This window comes from Theobroma cacao, chromosome 2, assembly GCF_000208745.1.
Source record: "Theobroma cacao cultivar B97-61/B2 chromosome 2, Criollo_cocoa_genome_V2, whole genome shotgun sequence".
Classification (NCBI taxonomy): Eukaryota; Viridiplantae; Streptophyta; class Magnoliopsida; order Malvales; family Malvaceae; genus Theobroma; species Theobroma cacao.
Window position 1 is genome coordinate 36,352,718 of NC_030851.1, and position 25,139 is coordinate 36,377,856.

At 31.9% G+C, this 25,139-nt stretch overlaps 1 protein-coding gene across 1 annotated transcript; it reads right to left on the reverse strand.

The window, feature by feature from the left end:
- LOC18609862 (ubiquitin-conjugating enzyme E2 variant 1A) lies at positions 281 to 6,918 on the reverse strand. The gene is made up of 5 exons (XM_018115566.1): positions 6,599 to 6,918; positions 3,834 to 3,973; positions 1,216 to 1,341; positions 1,023 to 1,149; positions 281 to 736 (listed from the first exon to the last, which is right to left on the reverse strand). Exons 1-5 carry the CDS (start codon positions 6,624 to 6,626, stop codon positions 678 to 680), a joined length of 480 nt encoding a protein of 159 aa, XP_017971055.1. The 5' UTR covers positions 6,627 to 6,918; the 3' UTR covers positions 281 to 677.

Here is a 25,139-nt window from a genome sequence, read left to right on the forward strand (position 1 = left end):
AGACGATGATGTCCCTTATTGAACCATCTAATAATTATGGCTATAATGTTACGACTTAGAAGATTAATTGCAATATCTCTAAATTATATATTAATTAATTCATTCACTGATTAGTAAGAAAAACCAAACATAAACAGTAAATTCAGAGATTCTGGATGAAACTTTACAATGCATGAACATTCACCACCAGAAGCTGTCTAAGCTTCTGATTGAACATGGAAATGCAATTATTAGGAGAGGAGAATAAATTGTAGGTTCCAACAGCATGTAAATCCAGATAGTACAAAGCAGCATTGCTTTACTTGCTGGAAGCCAGGCCAATATCAAAGAGAAAGCGCATGGAATATAACAATTTTCTCAAACCGGTCAGAGTTCCATACTCATGTCCTCCGTTACATTCTAGAATACATCAAATGAAAATGAAAAAAAGGAAAAAAAAAAAAGGGAAAAAGAAAGAAAAACACACCGGCTAACTGAGATTAATATTAAGCACAACTCATAAATTTTGGAATGTCATCAATTCATTAAGAAGGTCAAATTTATTTAACCACCATTCGGTGGAACCAAGGACATATTTCTCATACCCAAGCATATATATTGATGGAGCTAAGCCGGTTGCTGGAATCATCTAGTGTATATGTTCTATATACATTATGTTCATACAACTCCAATAAACTTCAGAGGATGCAACATTTCAGCACTAAACCCTTTTGATCGAGCCTTGCCTCTTCATTTCCTGGGGAAAACATCATCACAGTTTAAACTTTTATATAACATGCATCAAAGAGAGAACATTTATGCACTGCGGATCTATATCTACATCCTAACCAATTTATCAGAAAAAATAGCACTCATTCAGCTATATCACAAATACCTATAATTTTCCATGTGACTACCAATTTCTCCATTTAAATTCGACTATCCTCAAGGACTACACTAACTTCAGAAATGACAAGCTTAAGAAGCTGACTTGGATACAAAAAGATTAAGGATATGGCAAGAAATCAGAAGATTGAACAGACCTTCAGGAGGCTGGGCAAGCTTCCTGTTCTGTGGAGACATCATTTCTTTCTTCAGTTGAGTCAATATATCCTCCATTGTATACTCCCTTTGCCAATTAGCAAGCATGGGGAAAAGGCTGGGTTCAACCTGGCAGTTTAGCGGCTATAAGTATCATATCATAGCATAAAAGGTCCCAAGAACAACATCACTTACCACTCCAGTTTCCTGATTGACACAGGTCATATTTATCCGGGTCTGAAACCTCACACTTGGTGGATTATCTGGATAATCCTTGCCACAGAACAATTTCAACTGGTAGATGCGTCCTTCATGAACAGTCTGACATGCATCAAGAGTAAGCAAGATATTAACTCCTTTTCATTTTAAGAAATGATTAAATATAGAAGAAAATATTATTATTACTTACTGTTTTGCAAATGACGGTAACTATAGTGCAATTCATACTAGAATTACTTTAACCAGAAGTCCTAAACTAACTTAAGTGATGAAAATTCAGACACAATGGTTTTGGAGTTGTATGCATGTTTCATCTTGGAATTTCAAATCCTTTAACCTCTGAGTTGTGCTTTGTATTTCAAGTTTAAGCTTAAGCTAAACATTGAGCTATAGGAAGGTGATGCAAGAGTCAGCACTTGTAGTAGTGCTCCCGATGACCAGCAACCCTGAAGATTTGGCACCAATTGGCAGACTAACACCTGCTGTAAAAGAGCCGGTCTCACAAAAATGGGCTTGTGAGGCTAATTTTAGGGATGATTGGCTATATCTTACCTTGAGTACTTGGTGTTTTAAATCATGTTTATGACTATCTGAGCTGGCCTCATTTTAGACTTTTAAATCTTGTGGCGATATTTGTCCTTAATGTACCTAAATTCTTTTTCTTTTTTTTTTCACTGCAGCAATCTAGCATACTTTTAGCCATTAACCTAGAATGTACAACATTGTAATATTATATTTGTACATAACTATTAAACCCACTAGAGCAGAGATCAACCCTACAGGGCAGCCAGCTCACCAGGTCACTAGCCAGATCAAAAATCAATCAATTAGGTCTCTTGACAACAATTAGAAATTAATTAATATAATTATGTCATTTAAATAGCAATATAATTAACATTGTGCAACCAGTGATTCTAAGAGTCACATTGGTCATATCTAATGACAATTTGCAAACACTGACCCACATGCCAGTATAGATTCAATAAATTTAATTTTATTTATTTTAAATACTCTGAGAAATTCAAACACATGGGCATGAAACTTCATCAAAGTTGCATTTGGTGTACACAATTAAGGATGGAACAGGTAAAAAGATAACGAGCAAATTGTCTTTATATCATCTTACTTCAGTTCATCAGTAACCAGTATGCTCTCATTATGTTTTATGTAGTCTTATCCATGTATGATGATCGAATTCTTTTCCGCTCCATAAGGTTGTGTAATGTAGGACCTTAATTCAAACACATGGGCATGAAACTTCATCAAAGTTGCATTTGGTCTATAAAATCATGGATGGAACAGGTGACAAGATAAAAAGTAAATTGTCATCATATCATCTTACTTCTCAGTGCATTAATAACCATTATGCTCTCATTATGTTTTATGTAGTCTTATCCATGTATGATGATTCAATTCTTTTCCTCTCCATAAGATTGTGTATTGTAGGATAACTAATCAAAGTATCCCATCCTTCTATAAAAACCTATCGAACTATAGCATTGAACAAAAGGTCAATTCTCTCTAATCCTTATCCTATGCACCAAATAAGCCCTAAAAGAATTGAAACTACTAACAATTGGAACAGTTTTATGAATAAGCAGGTAACATAATCATGCATTCAGACTTCAAAAAGAAAGGGGATAATAATGATGACATGTTTGGGTTTCCATTCATGAATTAAATTCATATGCACCCCCTGCTTCCCCAAGTAGTAATTGGTGGTCAATTACCAAGGACAGAGTAAGACATTCTCAAAGTTAATAACAAGACAGAGCCTTTTAATTTCAGTTAAAAGCTTTGACGCTGCTAAATAGAAACAGTTAATTACTTTGTTCATAAGCTGAGAAAATAATTGACATGTAATGAATGTAAAAGCTGTAGCAAAAATGAGTTGCAAGAAGGATAATGATCACCAAGCTTGTATCTTAATACTTCTACGTGACACAATTCTACGGAGGCTCAATTGGTTTGCAGGTAATAGGCGTATTCATGACAAGAACACTTAAAAGAAAGTAGGTAAGTTTTGTGATAAAATGGGACAATCATTGAGTTTGGACAGTCCAAACTCATTAGGCAACTTACAAAGAAGTACTTACATTTCTTGCTTTTTTTTAAATCTTAAATGTTAAAAGTACAACTCTCTTCTGGCACATTTAAATAAGCTACAGTTTCCACCTTAGTTAAAATTGAAATGTGTCAGTAACTGCATCCTAAGGCCAAAAGAATAATATAACTTCAATTCCCACCACAGTTGTCTAGGTTGTAAGCATAAAGTGCATTCTTTCTATCCTAGCTACAGCCTAACTTACTTCAACCATAACCTTTTTCATGCTACCCATATCCAACAGAAAAATTAGATAAAGGATTGTTCCAGTTGTCATTAATAATTAGTCAATCATGTGGACTGTCTCAATGATTACCACTAACTTTTGAAGATGAGCTTAGTTAAAACTAGATGTCAACTTTGAAGTTCAGTTTAGACCCATCATTGTACTTATGCACACCATTCAGAGTCAAATAGGCACCAACTACTGAAAGAGCACAACAGAGAGAGAGAGACAGAAAGACAGAGAGACAGAGAGAGAGAGGCTCACATTTGGCGGACCGATTATAGTCCCAGTCCATGATTGCATGAATATATCATCAGCATCATCCATTCCATAGCTGACGGTTCCATCTCCAATTCCCTTTTCACCTCTCTCAAGCTCTTCTAGCAATCTGAAATTCCTGGGCACTGCAAAGACCACAAGTTTTCGTCCCAAGGTCAGAATTGTAACAATGTCACTCATGGAATTTGCATTAAGTGCATCTTTGTTAAACACAGTTCACAAAATATAAAAAACAAAACTTTGGTCAAGAGCAAAAGCCAAAATTTAAGAGTAAATAGAAATGTTTGCACATTCTGTCAAATAATGGAAATTAGACAAGGCAAAACCCAGAAATAACTGAAATGACCATGACAGTATAAAAATATCATTTTCCACAAGTTCCACTCATTAAGTTCATCATTAACAAGGTTTAATCCTAATCATGAATGAGCACAACAAACCACATGTAGAAACAAAACGACTAGCTTCCATTAATAGATACGTTTGGCTTCAATATTTGGAGACCTACGTGGCAATCTCATTTCTCAATCAGTGACAAACTGTTCTACCATGAAGTCTGCAGTTGAAGGAATAATCCACACAACTCTCAAGTTGGTTTCCCAATGGAGATAGTACCCAAAGCCTTCCTGGATCAAATGCCAAGAAAAGTTCATGCCAAAACCGTTGATCCTCAATATCCAAAGGTATGCCATGAGATGGTTGAGCTTAAAAGAAAGACTTGATTTGAGAGCCATAGAAGCAAAAAGTAGCCAAGGAAGTCTCCTTGATTTCACTGACTAGACCTAGTCTTCCAAGTCCAAGGAAAGCTTAAACAAACAACTCATATATATTCACTAAGCTCCAGCAGCTCTAATGTTACATTCAAAATCTTTCAACAGTCATTTTCATCAAGCATTGCACTCACCAAAATCACAGAAAAATCAATTCATCTGGTGAAGCTTAACAGTATTTCCCACATGGTGACCAAAATCATAATGCTTTCCACTTACCTTCTTTTTGAATCTGCATACATGCTTGCATGTAAATCTTGGGTCTTAAGACATCAAAAGCTGAGCCAAGCAAGAAATTTACAGGATTCCCAGATCTCAAAACAGTCATCTATCCTAATACTAACCTGACAACATTGACCAATCTCAATTGTCACAGCTGCTCTCTATGAAACCCACTGTTACCGAAGTTGGAGCCTCATGGAAGGAGCTTGGCTCGTTTGATTGGGACTATCACATGCGCTCATTTTCTTTTGTTCATACACTGTATACTTAGCCAACCAAACTGCTTGGCTTGTCTGATTGGCATCCTGATATCTGCTCATTTTTTTTGTTCAACCATTGTACCAAGATATCCTCTACCAATTAAGAGGCAGTTAACAGCCACTCCTGAAATATACAACCACCCATCATCAACACAAACCAGACATAAGGAAATCACTGATCAGGAAAAGTTGCATCAAAGAGATCTGCTCTTTTTTATTTTGTGTTGTCTTTTTGTCTCAATTATCCATCACAAGCTCACCAAGAGAGGTTCTTCAAACCTCTGAAGCTCAGCAGTCATGACATGAACATTCATGTGATGATTCTAAAGCGATCAACCATTTTTCAGGGCCAACAGAGGATATTATAGCCAATCCTACAGATCACAATCTTCTTTCAGCTTTAACCAAAATCACCACCATTCTTTTACAAGCTGAATTCCAGACCTCTACTTTGAATGATGGAAAGGTACTACTCAGTTAAGAGGGCTAGCACCACGTCAAGGATATTTGTCACATATTGCGTCCAATAACAAGAGTATTGTAAGTTAATCTCAAACAATTTCCTCAGAAGCGGATCAATCATCTTGACGCATGAGACAATTAAAAGAAAAGTAACTTGGGAGCTAGCATAGTCAATGGATCATAGTCAAAATGTCAACTTCAGAAAAATTTCATGCATTACATATAGTTGTCATATGCTACAAGCTGTGGGCATGCAAAAGAAAGCGATGATACCTTGTTAAAGATTATTGCTTCTTCATTTAACATGCACTGAATTAACATCAAAATTCATTATTTGAAACACGGTACAATCAACAAATGTTGCAAGATCTAGTTAGTTACAACAGAATGGAATGGCTCTTGTACAGCTAGAATTATAAATAACTTAAACTCAGAAGACTACTTCAGAAGAGGAAATCAAAAACGAAAATGGGAATTAACAAAGAACAAAACTATTCTAATCCACATTCAAGCAAGATTTTATTAATTCCAAATCAAAGACCAAACAGAACTAACAAAAAGCTTAAAAAATTGAGACACTGACTTTGCTCATTCCAATTTCCTTCAATTTATTCCTACAATATCTAATTCTTTCCGGACAAAAGGCTACAAACTCATAACCATTCACATTTCTAATATTTAAGCCCCATCCAACACCTGCAATAAAACCCACAAAAACAATAAGAATCTTATAAAAATTCTCACTACTAACGCCTCTGAAATATTCACCTTGAATATCAATCCATACACAACAAATTCCATTCTCAGGCATTTGAAAACAGGAACTTTAAACTAAACAAAGAACACCAAATATCAAAGCTATAACTCTAATTTTCCACCAAATCCAACCAAGCACGAGAAAAAAAAAACCAGAAGCAAAATTCCCTTTCAAAGTTCCACCAACAACGAAACAATAAAAAATTTCACTGGTAACTAAAAAAGGGAAATTCGAAAAACAAATGAGAGAAATCTTGGGTTTTGAAAATCGAAAACTTACCAACAACCCTTGATCCTTCTGAACCCATTACTTCTTTTGATCGTTTCAATTCAAAGGAAAAAAAAAAGACGGTTAGGGTTTTCTCTGATTCAAAACAGACAACCCAATAAATAACAAATTAAGGAGAAAAATAAAAAGAAGAGAAAGTTCTAGAGAGAGAGGAATTGTGAAAAAGACTTCGGAGTCCAACAACCACCGTTCACAACTCTCAATGGTCCACTACGTAGATGTACGAAGGGAGGATAAAAAGGAGGAGAAAGTGGGAAATTATTGCCTGCAGAAACCCTATGACTCTTTTCTTTGCATCTTTACATTTAATCCTATCAATTTTTTATATCTCAAAAAAAAAAAAAACATTTAAGTCCTTTGTTTTAACTTTTATAATAATTTTATGATTTTTACGTAAATTCATCAATTAAATCGATATCATTTGACTTGTGATTGCAAATTTAGCCATTAACTTCATGTATTAATATAAATCATTATCGTTTTATATTTCTTACTGTCTGTGTTTCTTTTTTTCAAATCTTCATTTGGAATATATGATGGTATACATTATTATTATAACTTTTTAAGTGAGAAAATATTTTTTTATTTTTATAATAATTATTTATTATATTCATATTTTGTATGTCAAATATGGTGGTCAAGGACTCAAGGGTAGGGTTGTCGACGGATAAAGTACTTGCTAATTTTTAGGTAGTCGAATTCAAACCTTATTAATAGCAAACGAGTTTTGCAATGAGCATTGACTAGAAGGTTCAAAATCGGGAATGACTAAGAAAAGAGAAAAAAAGAGTGATTACGAGAAAAAAAGAAGAAAAAGCGGTTAAGAGAAGAAAAGAAAAAAAGAAAGAAAGAGGGGCTAGGGTTTGCATATTAATTATATTAATATTATTAAATTATAAATAATCGAGTATCAACATAATTGAGTATTGAGTACCTAAAGGGTAGTACTCGAACCTGATACGGATAGTGAAATTAGTACCTAAATCCGTCCCAAATTGAATTACAAGGTACCTTAACCTTATATAACCGAATCGGGTACTTGTGGGTACGCTATAATAAGGTACCCATTGCCATCCTTGCCTAAGGGCAAAGCTAGAGGGGCTGTAAGGACCTTGCCTCTTTTTACTTTTGAAATACTTGGTTGTATAAAGGGTTTTTTTAATGAAAAATGGGGAAATTTTGAATTTAGACCCCAAAAATTTTATAACTTTTATATATAACTTTGTTATTTTATATGATAAATTTTGTAATTTATTAATAATAATTTTGTTCTAAACTTAATTATAATTAAATTTTTTTGGCATAATGCTCAAATAAGCTCCTAAACTATTAAAGAAAATTCAAATAAGTCCTTATTCTTTTATTGCGTTCAATCAAGACACTGTACTTTTATTTTTAATCAAATAAGCCTTTATGATTAATGATTGACTAATTGTCATTAGTCAAAATATTACTTATAATTTTATATCCATATAGCACTGACATGACATTGATATGGAAGGAAAATAATACCACATGATCATGTTATTATGTTAAATTAATATGTCATGTCATCATCAATTATAATATGTCAGTATGTCATATCATCAATTATAATCTATTAGCATACCACGTCAGCGCATGCGACATAAAATGACAAATGATATTTTGACTAAATCAATAATTAGTCATAAGATATTTGACTCAAAATAAAAGTACAAGATTTATTTAGCTCAAAATAAAAATATAATAGCTTGATTGAACGTAATAAAAGTTTAAAGGCTTATGAATTTTCTTGAATAGTTTAAGAGCTTTTTAGATATTATGTCTTCAAGCCAACATGCCATAGGTAGTCTTTAGTCAATTATCTTAAGACTCCCAATGGCATAAAAGGATTGGCTTGAGCATAAACCTGTACAATTGCCAATATTCAACCATACCAAAAGGAATTGGTGGCTCTTACAAGAGAACTATATATACAACAAAAACTCGTCAAGAATACCCCTCATTAAATCTCTAGGTATGAACCTAAAGTCACATCAATCAGTTTGATGAAAACTTTTCTAAGCACAACAAAAGAGATCTTACTAATGATTAACTTACTAAAATAACCAATGCCACAAAAAATAGGCACAAGGCTCATGCAAATCAACAGAAACTTGCTACAAGGACTCCTCTTAGGATGTAGAGATCTAAAAAAGGATCCATTCTCTGTTGAAAAACCTTAAGGGGTGTCACTCACCAAAGGAACTTTAGTAACCCACGAGCTAAACCGGTAACATTAACATTGCTTGGTCTTATAACTCATATACCCAACCAAAAGCTCGAAAAGGTGAGTCATCAAGGGTTCAAAGATATCAGAAGTAATAGCTCTTTAAAATCATGACTTGTCAAGCTATCCAAAAGATGTGTCCGTCATACCAATGATTTGCTAATGTTCCTTTTTCCATCATGTCCTCTTGCAAGAGACATTCGTGCAGTGAGCCTTTCCTTAATCATGCCTCTAGAATAGTGGACACAACTCTGCCATGGAAACCCATCCGTTCTAAAAGACAATGGGTAGAAATCTCGTGACCCTTTTTTAGCCATACCTCAAAAGAAAATTAGCATTGCAATGCCTAAGCCGTATCATTTGGAAACTTATCTCCATCATCACAAAATCCTACAAGCATCCCAGCCTTCAGACTCACAGATGATGATCAGATGAACCAGCTAAGAATCAACAAGAAAGCCACAATTTCACTAAATTAAAGAACCGAGTCATTCCACATCTACGTCCTCCTCTAAGTTTCAATGTGATCTCAAAAGATAATCTCTCCATACTCTTACCTTTTCTGACCTAACCCACCTTTGCCTCTAGTACCTTGCTTTTTCACCCCCTCTTGCAAAAGATTCCAGATAGACTCCTTTACTTCAATCACTCCTCATAAACTGACCTTACACTCAAAGACCCAAAAATCTTTTAACTCAAAACCAATCACCTTTTAACCCTTCTCCACTATGAGCTTTACTTTTCCATTTTAGATTTTGGCTACCCTCCCTTTCTTTCTCTTACCCCTCCAACTCAACCCCCCAGTCATCAATCTCCTTACCCAAAATTCAAATTGAGTCGAACCCTCCCCTCCCCCCCCCCNATAGAAACTATTAGTAAATTCGCCTACCTATTTTCCTTTTTTCTTTTTCTTTTCTTTTATTTCCTCTATACTTTTTTTCTTTTTCTTTTTTGTTTTGTTTTTCAAAATTAAATCTTAATAAACCATTCTACACTCCTTGGTTACCTATTCCTATCTCTTAATTATTTCAATTACCTTTACCATTGTTGTACATTATTCTCTCACTATTTGATTCATCTTTTTTTTTCTCTCTTGTCACCCCTCCTACAATCCCCACTTTAATTGACTCGCACCTAAATTCCCATCACCCTCAACTTTTTTCTAAAAAATTCCTCAAAGAATCAATTTTTTTGCCACTCCTTTGAAAAGCCTTTTCCAATCACTTTACACTCATATCCCATGTGCAATTCTATATCCTTCAACTAGAGAATTTATCATAAAAAAAAAAGATTGATCACTCATATCTTAATCTCCTTTTTCCTCTTTATTTACCTAACCCATTCTCTAATTTGATCCTTATCCCCCTCTTTTAAATCCAAACAAAACACCTACTGGATCATAGGATCTTTTTTTCTTCTTTTTTCCTTCTTTTCTTTCTTTTTTTCTCCCCCAAATTACTTATTTACCTTTGGATGTTTCACTTGATCGTGCAACCCATTGAAAACTTGCACTACATCATGAAGGCAAATAACCTACTGCCAAAGTCAGAGAAAAAATCACATACACCCCTGTACAAAAACAATTTAGTCAATCCATAAACACTTAGAAAAAAAAAACACATATAGAGATTATTCACAAGTAATTTAATCAGCCTTGACTTATAGCCTTTTACTTTTTTTTCCTTTACTCACTTTTCTCTAATCTAGTTCTATCAGCAAGGCTTCTACCCTGTTCTTCCCTACTTTTGCCAATTCATCTGCTAACTTATTTTCTGAACTAAAGATTTGTCTAATTTTCTAGTTACCTATTTTCTTTTTCTCTCTTTCAATTATATTCGCCTCAACTTTCATGGTGCACTTTTCGGTTTTAACACCCAATTTACTACATTTGTAGAATCACTCTCTATCTCTAGGATGTGAGTTCCTTTCCATTTAGAGACCCAAAAAATATTGATGCTTCCATTATGGCTAACAGTTCCACTATATTTGGAGTGTTCACCCATATGGACTTAAAGAACATGATTTTTACAATCTCAATATTGTTCCTAAGGACTCCTCCTATGGCTGCTTGTCTTGGATTTCCTTGGACTAAACCATTCACATTAAACTTTAGATTACCTTTTCCTAGACATTTTCACACTGCATCATTCTTTTTTTCTCTTTTTCTTTTTTATTTAGGCCTACATCTGGGCATCTTATCATTTCATTGACTTTACCATTCTCCTAGGGCCATTTTGTTTTTGCCCACCATGTCAATTGTTAGTGCAATAAGGTTGATGTGAATAATTCCAAGAGGGGGTGGATTGGAGTGTTTTTGAAATTTTGAAAATTCCTTTTCAATTTTGAGAAAATAAGGTTTTCTTAAGCCAAATTTCCAATTTAAAAATGAGGAAGACAATTGGATTTTTGTAAAATAAGTGAAGTTGGAAATATAAATGAAATTGAAAGAGTAGGGAAGGAAGAAAGATCAACACAACAATTTTTATAGAGGTTCGGCTTCCCTACTTATGTCTTCTCCTTTAGATTCACTAAAGAGTTTAAAATCCATTATTGAAATAAAGTTTAATACAATGCTTTTCATGAATCAAGCACAACGTTTCAATGCAATGCCTTTTTATAATTAAAGCATAACCATTCTACTTTTTATCTTGGTTAACGCATAACTACTTAATTTCTACCTTTTCAATTAGTTAAGGTATAACCACTCAAGTGAAGACAATAAGAAATGAAAGTGTAGCTAGGACGCCTTTCAAGGCTACATAGCAAGTTAAGTACAATATTTGGTGAGAAGGAAGATAAACAATAAAGGCTCTCTAAATGGAACAATAGAAGACTTAAATGTAAGAAGAGAAGTACAAAGAGTAATGAATGATTTAAGATGAATTCTTCTCTTAGAGTTGTGTTTCAAAGTCTTCCAACCTTTATAAATGCTATGTGAGCTTGTATTTATAGTTTCTGAAGCTTCAAAGGTAGTTGGTAGTGCATTAATGTGAAAATAGTCGTTTTCTCTTCATTTTAAGCTCCAATGGTCATATTGTATCGATGCATGTGTGAGTGTATTGATATATTGCCTCTTTTATTTTTGAATTCTCACTATAATGTATTAATACAATCTAGCATGTATCAATAATTTTGAACTTAGCTACAAAGGCTTGATGATTTTGTTGGAAATGTATTGATAAATTTGCTAATTTATCAAAGCTTTTGAAGCAATAAGTATTCTGTTGAAAATGAATCAATACATTTGAGAAATGTATTGATACTTTTAAGGGAGTAAGCATTCTATTACATTTCTATCGATACATTTGAGAATGTATTGATAGATTTTAATTTCTATTGATACTTGTCCAAATGTATTAATTCATGAAGAACATGGATAAATAGATTTGGACTAGAATGCATTTTTCAAAGTCCTTTTTCACTGTTTCCATCTTCAAACTCATTTGAAAGTGTTAGGGGATATCTAAACTTGATATTCGAAGACTTCAACAAAATTTTGATCATTTTTGTTTGTCATTTCAAAACATGGGATCAATTTGAAAGTTATGAAGTTAACAATTTCCTTTTTTTTAATATGACAAAACAATGAGCAAAATTTTGTTCAAACTTTTGGAAACAAACTTTCTTGACTTTTAAAGATCTAAAAGTTGTATGGAATTTTAAATCCTCCCCATTAATCAATGCTCCCCTCATTTTTAAGACTATTTTAAGAATTCTAATTTTGAAAACGATTTAGTCATTTTTGACAAAAGTGTAATGTAAAATTTGCTTGTTAACCTCGTTTTCCCCTTTTTTGTTATATAAAAAAGAAAGTGGGTGCGTAAAAGGAAAAAAAGAGGTCGAATGTGAAAGTGAAAGTAGCGAAAAGAAAAAAAATGGTAAGATAATGTTAAGAAAAATGTCGAAATTGCAATCCACAGAAATAACGTAGACAATAATAAGAAAAATATGATCATTAACATAAATAAGTTGTCTAAGAGCAAAATGTTTCAACAAAATCTGAGATAACCCAAAATAGATCACAATGACCATCCAAGATAATGCAGAATGCATCATAAAAGTTTAAGGTGACAACATTACAAATGTAGAAGCAAAATGAAAATGAAAAAGAGAGGTGGCCATCCAATCCGAAAAAGCATGAAATGTCGAAATGAGGCAATATCCCTTATGAAAAACTCAAGACGGTGGTGGAAAGTGAGCTCGGAATTGCTTTTCAAAAAGCTACTGGCAATGCAAGAGCTTTCGATTTTGGGCCTCCAAAGCATCTAGCCTACTAACCACTTAAGCATCCATAGATTCCATATATGATAATAATTAAGTAAAGGCTTGCTCAAAATCAAAAGCAATGGACATAAGAGGAAAACTAAGAGCGACACTTGAGTTTATGCTAGGATCGGCACTAAGGTCTAAACTAGACTTAGCATAGGTGTCCTAATTTCCCTCATTCTCAACAATTTCAAGTTCATTTACGGTCTCTTAACGTACCCAAGTATTGTTGCTAGCATAAAACCTAGCTTGTTTATGGCATGCTCATTGATCTTCGTGTGCATAATGTGTTGTTTAGATGGGTCACACCTAGTGATGATGCCCACGAAGTCAATGATGGCACTAATGGCCATGCCATAAAGCAATGTTTTCCTAAACTTGTTAGTGATTTTCAATATGTCGTCAAGGATGAATTTGGCTAGGTTGAGACAATGGTTGGATTTGATACGATAAAGGAACCAAAATGGTATGAGACACAATAAGGTGAAGAATACGATTGTAAAAGGACAAACATTGACACTAGTGGTATTCTTCTCACTAATAAAGGGATAAGTATATTCAGTGGACAAGATTTCATTAGAGAAGACCACCTCGACATAGTCTCTATTGCTCTGATGAACATCAAAGTCGAGGATAGAATCTATGGTGTGTTCGGTTACTACAATTTTCTTTCCCATTACATAAGTAACAAACCTATCATTGTGCTCTATAGGTTTGTTATCGTCATAGTTTTGAAACTTGGTGGTGGCATTGAAATAAAACACCCTAACGAAGTCAGCATAATAAGTATGGTTCATGGATAGGTACGTAAACCACTTATGTTCTTGAAAGTTATCAATATACGAAAAATTAATGTGCTCGAGATAGTTAAAGTCAATTACCCTACCTGGCTTGACATTTTGTTTAGTGTAGTCTTTGTCGAACTTGAGCTTTAGGGAAAGGTGAAAGAAGTTCCATTTGAACAAGCTATCATGATGCCTATGGTGGTGGTTGGGAGGTAGTGGCATTGCCCTATTCCGACTTTGGAGAACAACCAGCAATGTGCTTGGTGCGTTTGGATCGAGAAGCCATTGGAGTGTTTGATTTTGGAAAGGTTTTGGAGGAAAGAAAACTGGTAGAATTGATGAAGGATGACTAAAAAGACCTTTAATCATTGTAATTTTGACTCAAAATTGATTAATGTCTTCGAATTGAAAATTTTCAATCTTAGGGTTTTGAAAAAAGAATTTTGTGATTTCAAGCGAAATTAGGGGTTTTGGGAAGAAAAAAATTATATGTGGATGGATAAAACCCTTCGAAAATGTGTTAATCGATGCCAAATTGATAGAAAATCACTAAAAAAATTTGAAAAGTAAGAGGATTTGAAGAAGGGTGACACACAAGATAAAAGAAAATGAGCCATTTGAGGCTTAAAACCCACAATGTATTGATACATGTGCTCATGTATCAATACATTCATGGAAGAATTTTCATTTTTAGTTACTAGACAAAATGTATCGATACATTCGGTGATGTATCGATACATGAACTTTTGTAGCTTTGAAAAAACTACTTTTTGCTGCTAAAATTCGTGATTAAGCCTAGACACTTTGTGTAATCAAAGTAATGTGTTTTTTTGTTTGTGAAAATAGTTTAAAATAGAGTTTGGAACCAACACAAGTGATTTTTTTTTTTTTACATTAAAGAAAGAAAGTGAAAAGAAAATTTCCTTCCTCAACAACTTGTCCATACACCTTAAGAATTGGATGGCCATGGCATGAGTGCATGTGATATGTATACATATAATTAAATGGCAATCATACATAAGAGTTCCATAGACATGTAGGTTTGTGTATGTAGAAGTAAAAGTCAAGTATCATGCAAGATTTCATTACAAAATCTATCTTTAAATTGAAACAATACATGCATAAAACACTATATGCGGAAAGTAGTATGTAACCAATAATTAGAACTATACATGTGTCTCACATTCAACATGGTGTAGAACCATTAATCAAAGGTAGCCATCGCCGCTTTGTATTGGCTAAGATGGATTTATAAAACCTAATTCACTTCTAATTTTGCAAAATTCTTCCCTATCAAGTGCTTTTGTGAAGATGTCAACCAATTGATCTTTTGTACCTACATATTCAAGAACAACATCTCTTCTTTGAACACGATTTCTAATAAAGTGATGGCTTATTTCTATGTGTTTAGTCTTATAGTGATGGATGGGATTTTTTGTGAGATTTATGACACTAGTATTGTCACATTTTATGGGAATTCTTTCCATGGCTAGTCCACAATCTTTTAATTGTTACTTCATTCATAACACTTGAGCACAACAACTTTCGACAGCCACATATTCAACTTCGATAGTGGATTGAGCTACACTATTTTATTTCTTTGAGAACCATAAGATCAACATACTACCTAAAAATTGACATGTACCAGATGTCATAACGTATGAGTCTTAAAACTCAGCCATTTGATATAAAAAGGGTCACCATCAATCATTTTTGTTAGGTGCAATTGATCACCTAATTGAATCTATTTTCCTAATGAAGTTTTAGGCTTAACTTAAGTTCATTAAAAAAGTAAGTTCCGATCTACGAAACTGATTAGGTTCGAAAGTACAATTACATGTGAGGAAGGGATTTGCACCCTCACAACGCTTATTCAAAATGGTACCTAATTAATTATGCGTTTTCTTTTTAGCCTCAATAAATTAATTTTATTTTGATATCTTATTTCTCTTAATTATTTCTTCAATTTATTATAAATAAATGTCCTTTAATATTGAAAATTTTTTCTAAATTTCTCAACCTTTTTAGTAAAATTTAGAAAAATTTTCTCACTTAAAAATTTTCAAGAAAGTTATCCTTTATAACATTCTTGAAATTCATCATTGAAGGACTTTCATTTATTTTTTATTAAACATTCATTATATATTTACAAAATCTAAATTATTTATTTATCTATGTTCTCATTACCCCCCAACCCTTATGATAATGTCCCATAATTATTTTTACTTTGAAAATTTTAAGAAAAATTGCCCCTTGCAACTTCCTTTAAAAATTTCATTTAAAAGATTTATTTTTAAATAACTACAAACTTTTATTATTTTATTATTTTATGAGTTTTATTCTACCAATTATGGTTGTAAGAATTTTATCTTAACCTACCTAACTATGACCTAAAACAAAATTTTATTTTTATTATATTGACAAAATAAAACAAATAAATAAACATGAACATAAATAAATAAAGGAGAATTAAGAAAGTTCAAACCCATACCTGGTAGGTGGACCAAATAATTAAATGGGAGTGGGTTTGATCAAGTGAGCTGCAATCAAATATCCAAGGATCCAAGCAAGATAGGCTTGGACAGTGTTATTAATTTCTCATACAAGTGCACGTATCATTAACAAGTAATATAGTGATAAAGTAGAGTATCGATCCCACCGAGAATTGTTTTAATTCTTATTGTTAACTACTAAAATTATAACACCCTAATTTTATTCAAACAATTAAAAATTAAATTAAAAAAACAAACTAAAGACTAAAACTAATTTAAATTAACCAACAAAATTATTTTATTAAATTTGATTGACTTTTAGACCTAAAATTATGATGTCCTTCAATACTTCATCTGATTATTATCTCTTTCTCTCAACTTAGCTTAATGGATTAAGTTGCTAACCTAGAATCTTAAATTATTTACAAGTTTAGGATATCTTAACTTAGCTTAATGGATTAATCCTAAAATTAAGCTTAATGGATTATTAAAATGTGTCAAATTTTTTGTAAAAATATCTTTCCCAATTAATTCACTATATGTCTATAAAAATAAATTAAAGACAGATGCTTTAAGTTTAGGCTCTAATCCTAACAATGTATGGCTTATAGGTGTATGTTTACCCTATATATAAATCAAATCACCTAATCAACTAAGTGCATTCTATCGTATGCTATTTCATTTAAGGTTTACCTAAATCTCATTTGTCAAATTTTAACCTAGGTTTCCAATTCAATTTAATTAGTGATCAAGTAATCAGAAGCATTAAGAATAGAATAAAATAAACAACTGAAAACCAACAAACATAAACAAATGAGAGATAAATAAATCAGACTACATATTGAGTTCAATCATAATATTAGATAATTAAATTAGTTCCCCATCAAGTTACATATCATCATCAAATAAAGATTAAACAATAACATCAAACTAAGAAAAATAAAAGAATAGAAAAAAGACAAAACTCAAGAATTATAATCTTGATCTTCCAAATTTTCCTCTTGAAAACATTTAAATTCTTCTCAGCTTCAATGACTTTGTAGCTTGATTCTCAATTATAAATCTAGTGTCTCGTTTTTTTTTTAAAGTTCCATGTAAGGTTGTTTTTATAAGACTTTGAAGTTAGGCCAAGTCGAATGAAGAAAGAAGTCAATTCCAATCAGGATTTCCTCATTAGACTACATGAGTTGTGGCCTCAACCCATTAATTAGCAGAAATCATAATTGTTTTAGGACTATTATAGTGCTTCAACTTCAACATGATTTTGAACCACCTTCCATGCCAAAATGGGCTAAGTGGTAAATATGAAAGTTGTATCTTTTTCTTTTAACTTTCTAATGGTATAAGAATCATCTCATTTGGAGCTTTGTAGAGAGAGTAATGACCGAAATACCAAAATATGTGCAGTGAAAGTCTCCTTCTTCTATTAAAAGTCTTCCTTCATTAAACACCTACAAAAGCACAACTAAATCAATAACAACCTATCTTAATCACATTAAGATCAAATTAAATATAAAATTAACTAAGATTAGATTGACTCACTTAAATTAATTAATTTAAAATAATTTAAATAAAACCTACTAATTTCTATGCATTACTTGTAGAACTAAGCTAAACTAATATCAAAATTAAGCCCAAATAACTCTATATCATAGAGTTATCACACCCACAAACTTAATATTTTCTAGTCCTCAAGCAAATTATAGAAAAGAAACTAATTTACAAAAATCAAATTCAGATGGTGAAAACTAAATACGTATAGTTACTACTACTAGTAGATAAAGTACACTAATTCAATGATTCCTCATAATTTCCTCAAAAGTATGTCTATCAATCATATCTTAAGGAAACATATAAGGATCATTCAAATTCATGTTTCAATTCCAATGCAAGCACATTCTTGAATGGATTTCTGTGTGTGAGTGAAATCTTTTTAAAACATCATGATATCTGGATGAGTTTATGCTAACACATATTTCAAATTAGTACTAGAATTCCATAGGTTTACTTTTCATCTCTCCCTCCATTAACGTAGGCCAACACCAAGCTAAGGATCAATAAGACTTTATAAAGCTTGTAATGCATGGCTAGGCCTTAGGTAGGATAAAGGATAATAATATAGCTCAACTCACCCTAAGCACATAATTACTCTAGAACCTATATATAGAGCTTTACTCTCTTTATCCTAGTACACCTTTTCTTCCACATTTGAACTTTTTTTTTATTACAATTTCACAATTTACACTCCCAAACTTATTTTCTTTGTATTGTAGGTAGTGGGGTGATTTTTAATATTTTGAAATTTTTTTTCACATCAACATTACCTTTTCACCTTTTTCAACATTTAGCTCAATCTATGTTTCCTAAAACAATATACATGCTTAGGAGCGAGGGTTGCAAAATCAGAAATTTTATTTGAAGGCTAAGCTCAATTATTATGTAGTTAAACAAAGAAAAGGGAAATTGAGCTCAACGAGGTATATTAGGGGTAAAAATTTAATAGGGTTAGATTTTTAGGCTCGAATAGTCCAAAGATGGCATAAATTATCTCCTTAACTAAGTATTATTTAAGATTTCACCTCTAGAGATAATCAAGCAAATTCTAGAATTCTTTGACATAATTTAAAATTCACATCAATATAAATCTTCTCTAGATATTTATATTAATTCAAAGTAAAAGATGTAGTACTCAGAATTGTAGAAATCACATCCTAATAATGATACTTAACAAAAGAATTTAACATGATCCAAATAAACACCTTATTCACCTAAAGCTAAGAATTTAAGACAACTAGTTATCATTATTGGATAGAGAAATCATGAAAGCAAACTGTTTTGGCACAACTTTACTTTATAATCCTGAAAATTCAAGCAAACATAAAAATCAAATGATCAACTAATCCTAATTACTTAAAAATTTAAATAAACATGCAAATGAAATTAAATCTAAAACTTCAATATAATATTTACCAATAGAAAAATGAATTCACCCCCCCAAACTTAAACTAAACATTTTCTTCAATGTTAGAAAAATAAAGGAAAGGTAAAGAATATTCCCTTGATAATTGGATGAATTTGGAGAAGCACTAGTCTTCATTCTCTTCCTTATCGTCATTTTCCTCATTGTCACTTATAGGAAGAATTTTTTTTTACTATAAAAAGAAAATTAATAAAGATTAATGTAGAGAAATAAATAGATAAAATAAAAATAACTAAAAAAAAGAATTTTGAAGAGGGATAATTTAATAATTAAATAAATAAAAATAAATAAAAGAAAATAAAAGAAGGAATTTAGAGTGCTTGGGTTACCTCCCAAGAAGCACTTTTTTATAGTCAATAGCTTGACTTTACTTGAGGTCTCCTTCACCCTTTAAGGAAGTTTGAATTTGCATGGAAAAAGTTTGAGGTGTGAAAGTAGCCTCCTCTTAAGATGAGGCTGTAGTGGCTTTAACTTAGGAATTGGTGCTTGCTCAACCCAAGGTGGTGAAATAGGCTAACCTTTATCCAACTTCTCAAATTGAGTTCTTGCAAATTTAGTATAACCTTCAAAACAAGTGTAACATTTATAAGTTCTTCATTCTTGTCCTTGATTGTTGTATCTTGAACCAAACAAGCTTCAAGGAGTTTCTTTAGATTTTCCATATTAACAGTCTCCTTAGGTAACTCATCAATTGTATCCAAAAAGAGAATGAGAGGCATATATGACTTGACTTGTGGTGGTGTAGATACTTCCTCTTCTTGCTTAATTTCTTCATCTTGAATTTGATTGCCGAAAGTGTTTTTTTGATCTACTTTATCTCCATCATCTTGAAGTTTATTATTGATGGCACTAGCTAGTTGACACACTTGTGTTTCAAGATTTTTGATTGATTTTGCTTGACTTTGAATGATGACATCAGTTTTTGTTATGAATTGCATGAATATATCCTCTATTGAAGACTTTTTCTGTAGCACAAAAGCTCTAACTTGTGATTGAAAACCCTTATGGAAAACAGGCTGTGATGAATATGTAAAACATTGACTATTACTCCATGACAAATTTTGGTGATTCCACCTTGATTTGTAACTATTGGAGTATGAATTATTTTGTTGTCCATTGAAGCTTCCATCAAATTGCATTGATTCATAATAGGTTGGACAACAATCACTTAAATGCCTATTTCCACAAAACTCACATGTCACAAAAGTTTTCTGAAAAACATAAACACCCTAAGTGTAAAATTTCTAAGACAAAGCATCTACTTGGACAGTTAAAGCATTGATAGCCAATTCATAATCACTAATAACCCTCATAAGCTTAAATTGTTCAGATGGTTACTAGTAATTATAATAATTCATCACCTTAACCAAAAATAGGATTAGGAATGCTTGGGATTAATGTTAACAAGAAAGAATTAAAAATCAATTCCCCTGCAATAGTGCCAAAAACTTATTATTGATTTCTCATACAAGTGCACGTATCATTAATAAGTAATATAGTGATAAAGTAGAATATTGATCCCATAGAGAATTGTTTTAATTCCTATTTTTAACTACTAAAATTATAATACCTTAATTTTACCCAAACAATTAAAAATTAAATTAAAAAGAAAAACAAACTAAAGACAAAAACTAATCTAAATTAACCAACAAAATTATTTTATTAAATTTGATTGACTTTTAGACTTAAGATTATGATGTCCCTCAATACTTCATCTAATTATTGTCTCTCTTTCTCAGTTTAATTTAATGGATTAAATTGCTAACCTAAAGTTCTAAATTATTTACAAGTCTCTATCGAATTTTTCATAAAAATATCTCTTTCAATTAATTTACTATACGTTTATGCAAATTAATTAAAGACAGATGCTTTAAGTTTAAGCTCTAATCCTAGCTGTGTAAGACTTATAGGTATATGTCTACCCTATATGCAAATCAAATCACCTAATCAACAAAATATATTCAATCATATTATATTCTATTTAAGGTTTACCTAATTCTCTTTCGTCAAGGTTTAACCTAGGTTTTCAATTCAATCTAATTAGTGATCAAACAATTAGAAACATTAAAACTTAAATCCATCAAACATAAACAAAATAAAGATAAATAAATCAGACTACGTATTGAGTTCAATCATAATCTTACATAATTAAATTAGTTCCCCATCAAGTCACACATCATCATCAAATAAAGTTTAAACAATAACACCAAACTAAGAAAAATAAAAGAATAACAAAAAGATAAAACTCAAGAATTATAATCTTGATCTTCCAAATTTTCTTCTAGAATCCTTCAAATTCTTTTCAGCTTCAATGACTTTGTAGCTTCATTTTCAATTGTCAATCTAGTGTCTTGTTTTTTTTTAAAGTCCACCTTAGGTTGTATTTATAGAGTTTTGAAGTTAGGCCAAGTTGGGTGAAGAAAGAAGTGAATTCCAATCAAGATTTCCTCATCAGACTACATGAGTTGCGACCTTGACCTATTAATTAGCAGAAATTGTAGTTGCTTTAGGACTACTATAGTGCTTCAAATTCAACATGATTTTTAACAATCTTCTAAGATGAACTGGGTAAAGTGGTAAACATGAAAGGAGTAGCTTTTTCTCTTAGCTTTCCAATGGTTTAAGAATCATCTCATTTTGAGCTCTGTAGAGAGAGTTATGATCGAAATGCTGAAATATGTGTAGTGAAAGTTTACACCTCAAAATTGCTCTCCTTCTTCCATTAAAAGTCTTCCTTAATTAAACACCTACAAAAGCACAACTAAATCAATAACAACCTATCTTAATCAGATTAACACCACATTAAATATAAAATTAACTAAGATTAGATTGACTCACCTAAATTAATTAATTTAAAATCATTAAAATAAAATCTATTAATTTCTATGTATTACTACTAGAATTAAGCTAAATTAACATTAAAATTAAGCCCAAATAGCTTTATTTCATAGAGTTATTAGAAACCCTACCAATCTGACAACCCAAGAAGTAGGCTTGCTAAGTGGGCTTAATCAAACATAGTTTGTGGCAACTAACCCAAAGTCCAAATGTTCTATTTCACTAATTATTTAAACTACATCGTGTCACTAGGGTATAAAATCCTATCTAAAAAAAACCTAAGCCACTCTTTTCAATTTTTTCTCTCTCTAATGTTGATGCTCTCCCTCTCTCTTTTAAAAAAACCTCTCATTTGTCTTTTTTTCCATATTTCAATCGTCAAAATCTCACCGGTCATTGCACCCTCTACCACTGACCGTCGTTCATTGATATAGGAACTCACTAAAATTCAGCCCTAAAACCCTTTCAAGCTGATCTTTCTTTTAATCAAACTCATTTTTTCAAAAACTACATTGAAATTTCTAGAATTAAATTTAAAAATTTCAAAACCCAAAATATCCAATAACACTTTTTTTTTTTACTTCCCTTATGTGATTTTTTTCCCCTCCTCCTATTGTTACGTTTTTTGGGGTTTTGTAGGTGTTTTCATGAAATCTTGATTTAATTGCAAAACTTTGATTTTTTTTATTTTATTTTATTCCGTAAGAAATTTTTTTTCTATAAAACTTTTAGATTTGTGGAAAGATTTTAAAGATCTCATTGACCTCTTTCCTTTTTTAATGGATCTCTTTCCTTTTAATCTTCCCTTCCTTTTTTTTTGTTTTTTTTTTCTCAATTTTTCTAATTTTGATTTACTTTCCTTTTTTGTTTTGTTTGATATTTATTCATATGCTTTTGTCCTACTTTTCTTATTTATGGCCTTACCTGCCGAACACCATTACCTTATTGAATTTTGACCCATTTGGTTTATGAACCCATTTGAATTATAAACCCATCATTCCTAAAGCCTTAAGATCAAATCAAAATAAAAATAAAAAATAGACCAAAAATAAAATGAGAAAAGAATAAAAACACTAGATTAAGTCTCGAACAAATATGGTGTCTACAGTTGTCCCTCTTTGTACTTTTTTTAGAACCAGGAATTGTGCAAAAATATATAGACAACCATTTTTGTTCGAAATAGCTGTAACAGAACTAAAAACTCTTCCATCAAGGCTCCACAACTTAAAGGGAAATCAGAACTCTTTCACCAAAGCTTTAAAACCTTTTACAACTCCCCCACCTAGGTTTCGAATTTAAAAATGAAATAAAACCTCCTCCATTGAGGCTTAAAACTTTATAAGAAAATGAGAATTCCTTTACCGATGCTTTAAAATGTTTTACAACTCCTCCACCAAGGTTCTAAAACTTAAAAATATAAACTCCTCAATTGAGGCTCTACAACTTAAAAATCCCTCTATCGAGGCTCCAATATCTTAAGAATTCTTCTACTGAGGATCAATATCCCTCCACCAAGGTTCTAATATCTTAATAATCCTTTCACCGAGGATCTAATATTCTTCCATCGAGGTTATAATATCTTAAGAATTCTTCCACCGAGGTTCGAATATCCCTCAATCGAGATTCCAATGTCTTAAGAATTCCTTTATTAAGGATAAAATATCTTTAGAATTCCTCCACCGTGGTTACAAAAAGAAACATCATTTTCTAAATGCATATGATACAATTTGCTATCATGATATGTAAATGCTTAACTTTTAGGATGATGTCAAGCATCCATGTTTATGGTTTCTCAAAGATTTTAAAATTTCATGATTTTCCACCTCTTATCATTTTCCTTTTGGTTTGGATCAAATTTCAGCCTTGTACCATTCAATTAACTGGCCCTCTATAAAACAACTCGTCTATTTTAACACTTCTATTCCACTTTGTCAATTTAGAAATTTTGAAAATCCTTTTGAATTCAATTCTTTATCATCCTCAAATTCCATCCAAAGCAATTTAAAAGTCTTTCATGTTTGTTACGGTTCATTTATTCATTTTCATTTAAAATTTTGTGATAAATATGATACATTGCACATTTTTTTGATTTTGTGGGAAAGTAATGAAACAACAAAATGAAGATATCAAGGAAAGCATGATTTTCATTTAGTATTATGGCGAAAGAGTCAAATTTTCGAAAAAAGATACAACATCCAAGTAATGAATATTTGAACAATTATGAACAAACTGAATCCGAAAATCCTTTTAAGCAAAAACATTTATTGATGTCCTTAGTTCCTTTTGAACATTTCTAATTGGCCCGTGCCCTTGTCTTGTTTTGGTATCTGCACGTCATCTTGCCCCTTACTATCTATCTTTGTGCTCAAGTCCCCTTTTTAGGTTTTCAACTTATGCATGTTTTTTTGGTTCAAATTGCCTTTTTGAGTTTTCACCTTGAATATTTTCTTGTTTTTTCCAAGCATAGTATATCTTGACTAAATCAACATTTATTAGATTTAGCAAATCATCCCCATCCATTTTCGCTAGGATGAATGCTTTCCTTGAAAAAGCCTTCTTTACCACATATGGGCCTTGTCAATTTGGTGCTCTTTTCCCTCAAGGATCATGTTGAATAGGGAGAATATTCTTTAAAACCAATTCTCCTTTTCAAAAGCATCGGGGGTGAACTTTCTTGACATGTGCTCGTGCCATTCTCTGTTGATGCGATTGACAATGACAAAGTGCCGTAAGTCTTTTTTCCTCTATCAAATTTAGCTACTCATAATGAGCGTGCACCCATTCTGTTTCTTCTAATTCAACCTCATTCAAAACTCTCAAAAAAGGAATTTGAACTTCAATATGTATTACTACATTCATCCCATACACTAAATAAAATGAGGTAGCCCTTGTGTATGTGCGTACAGATGTTCGATAAGCA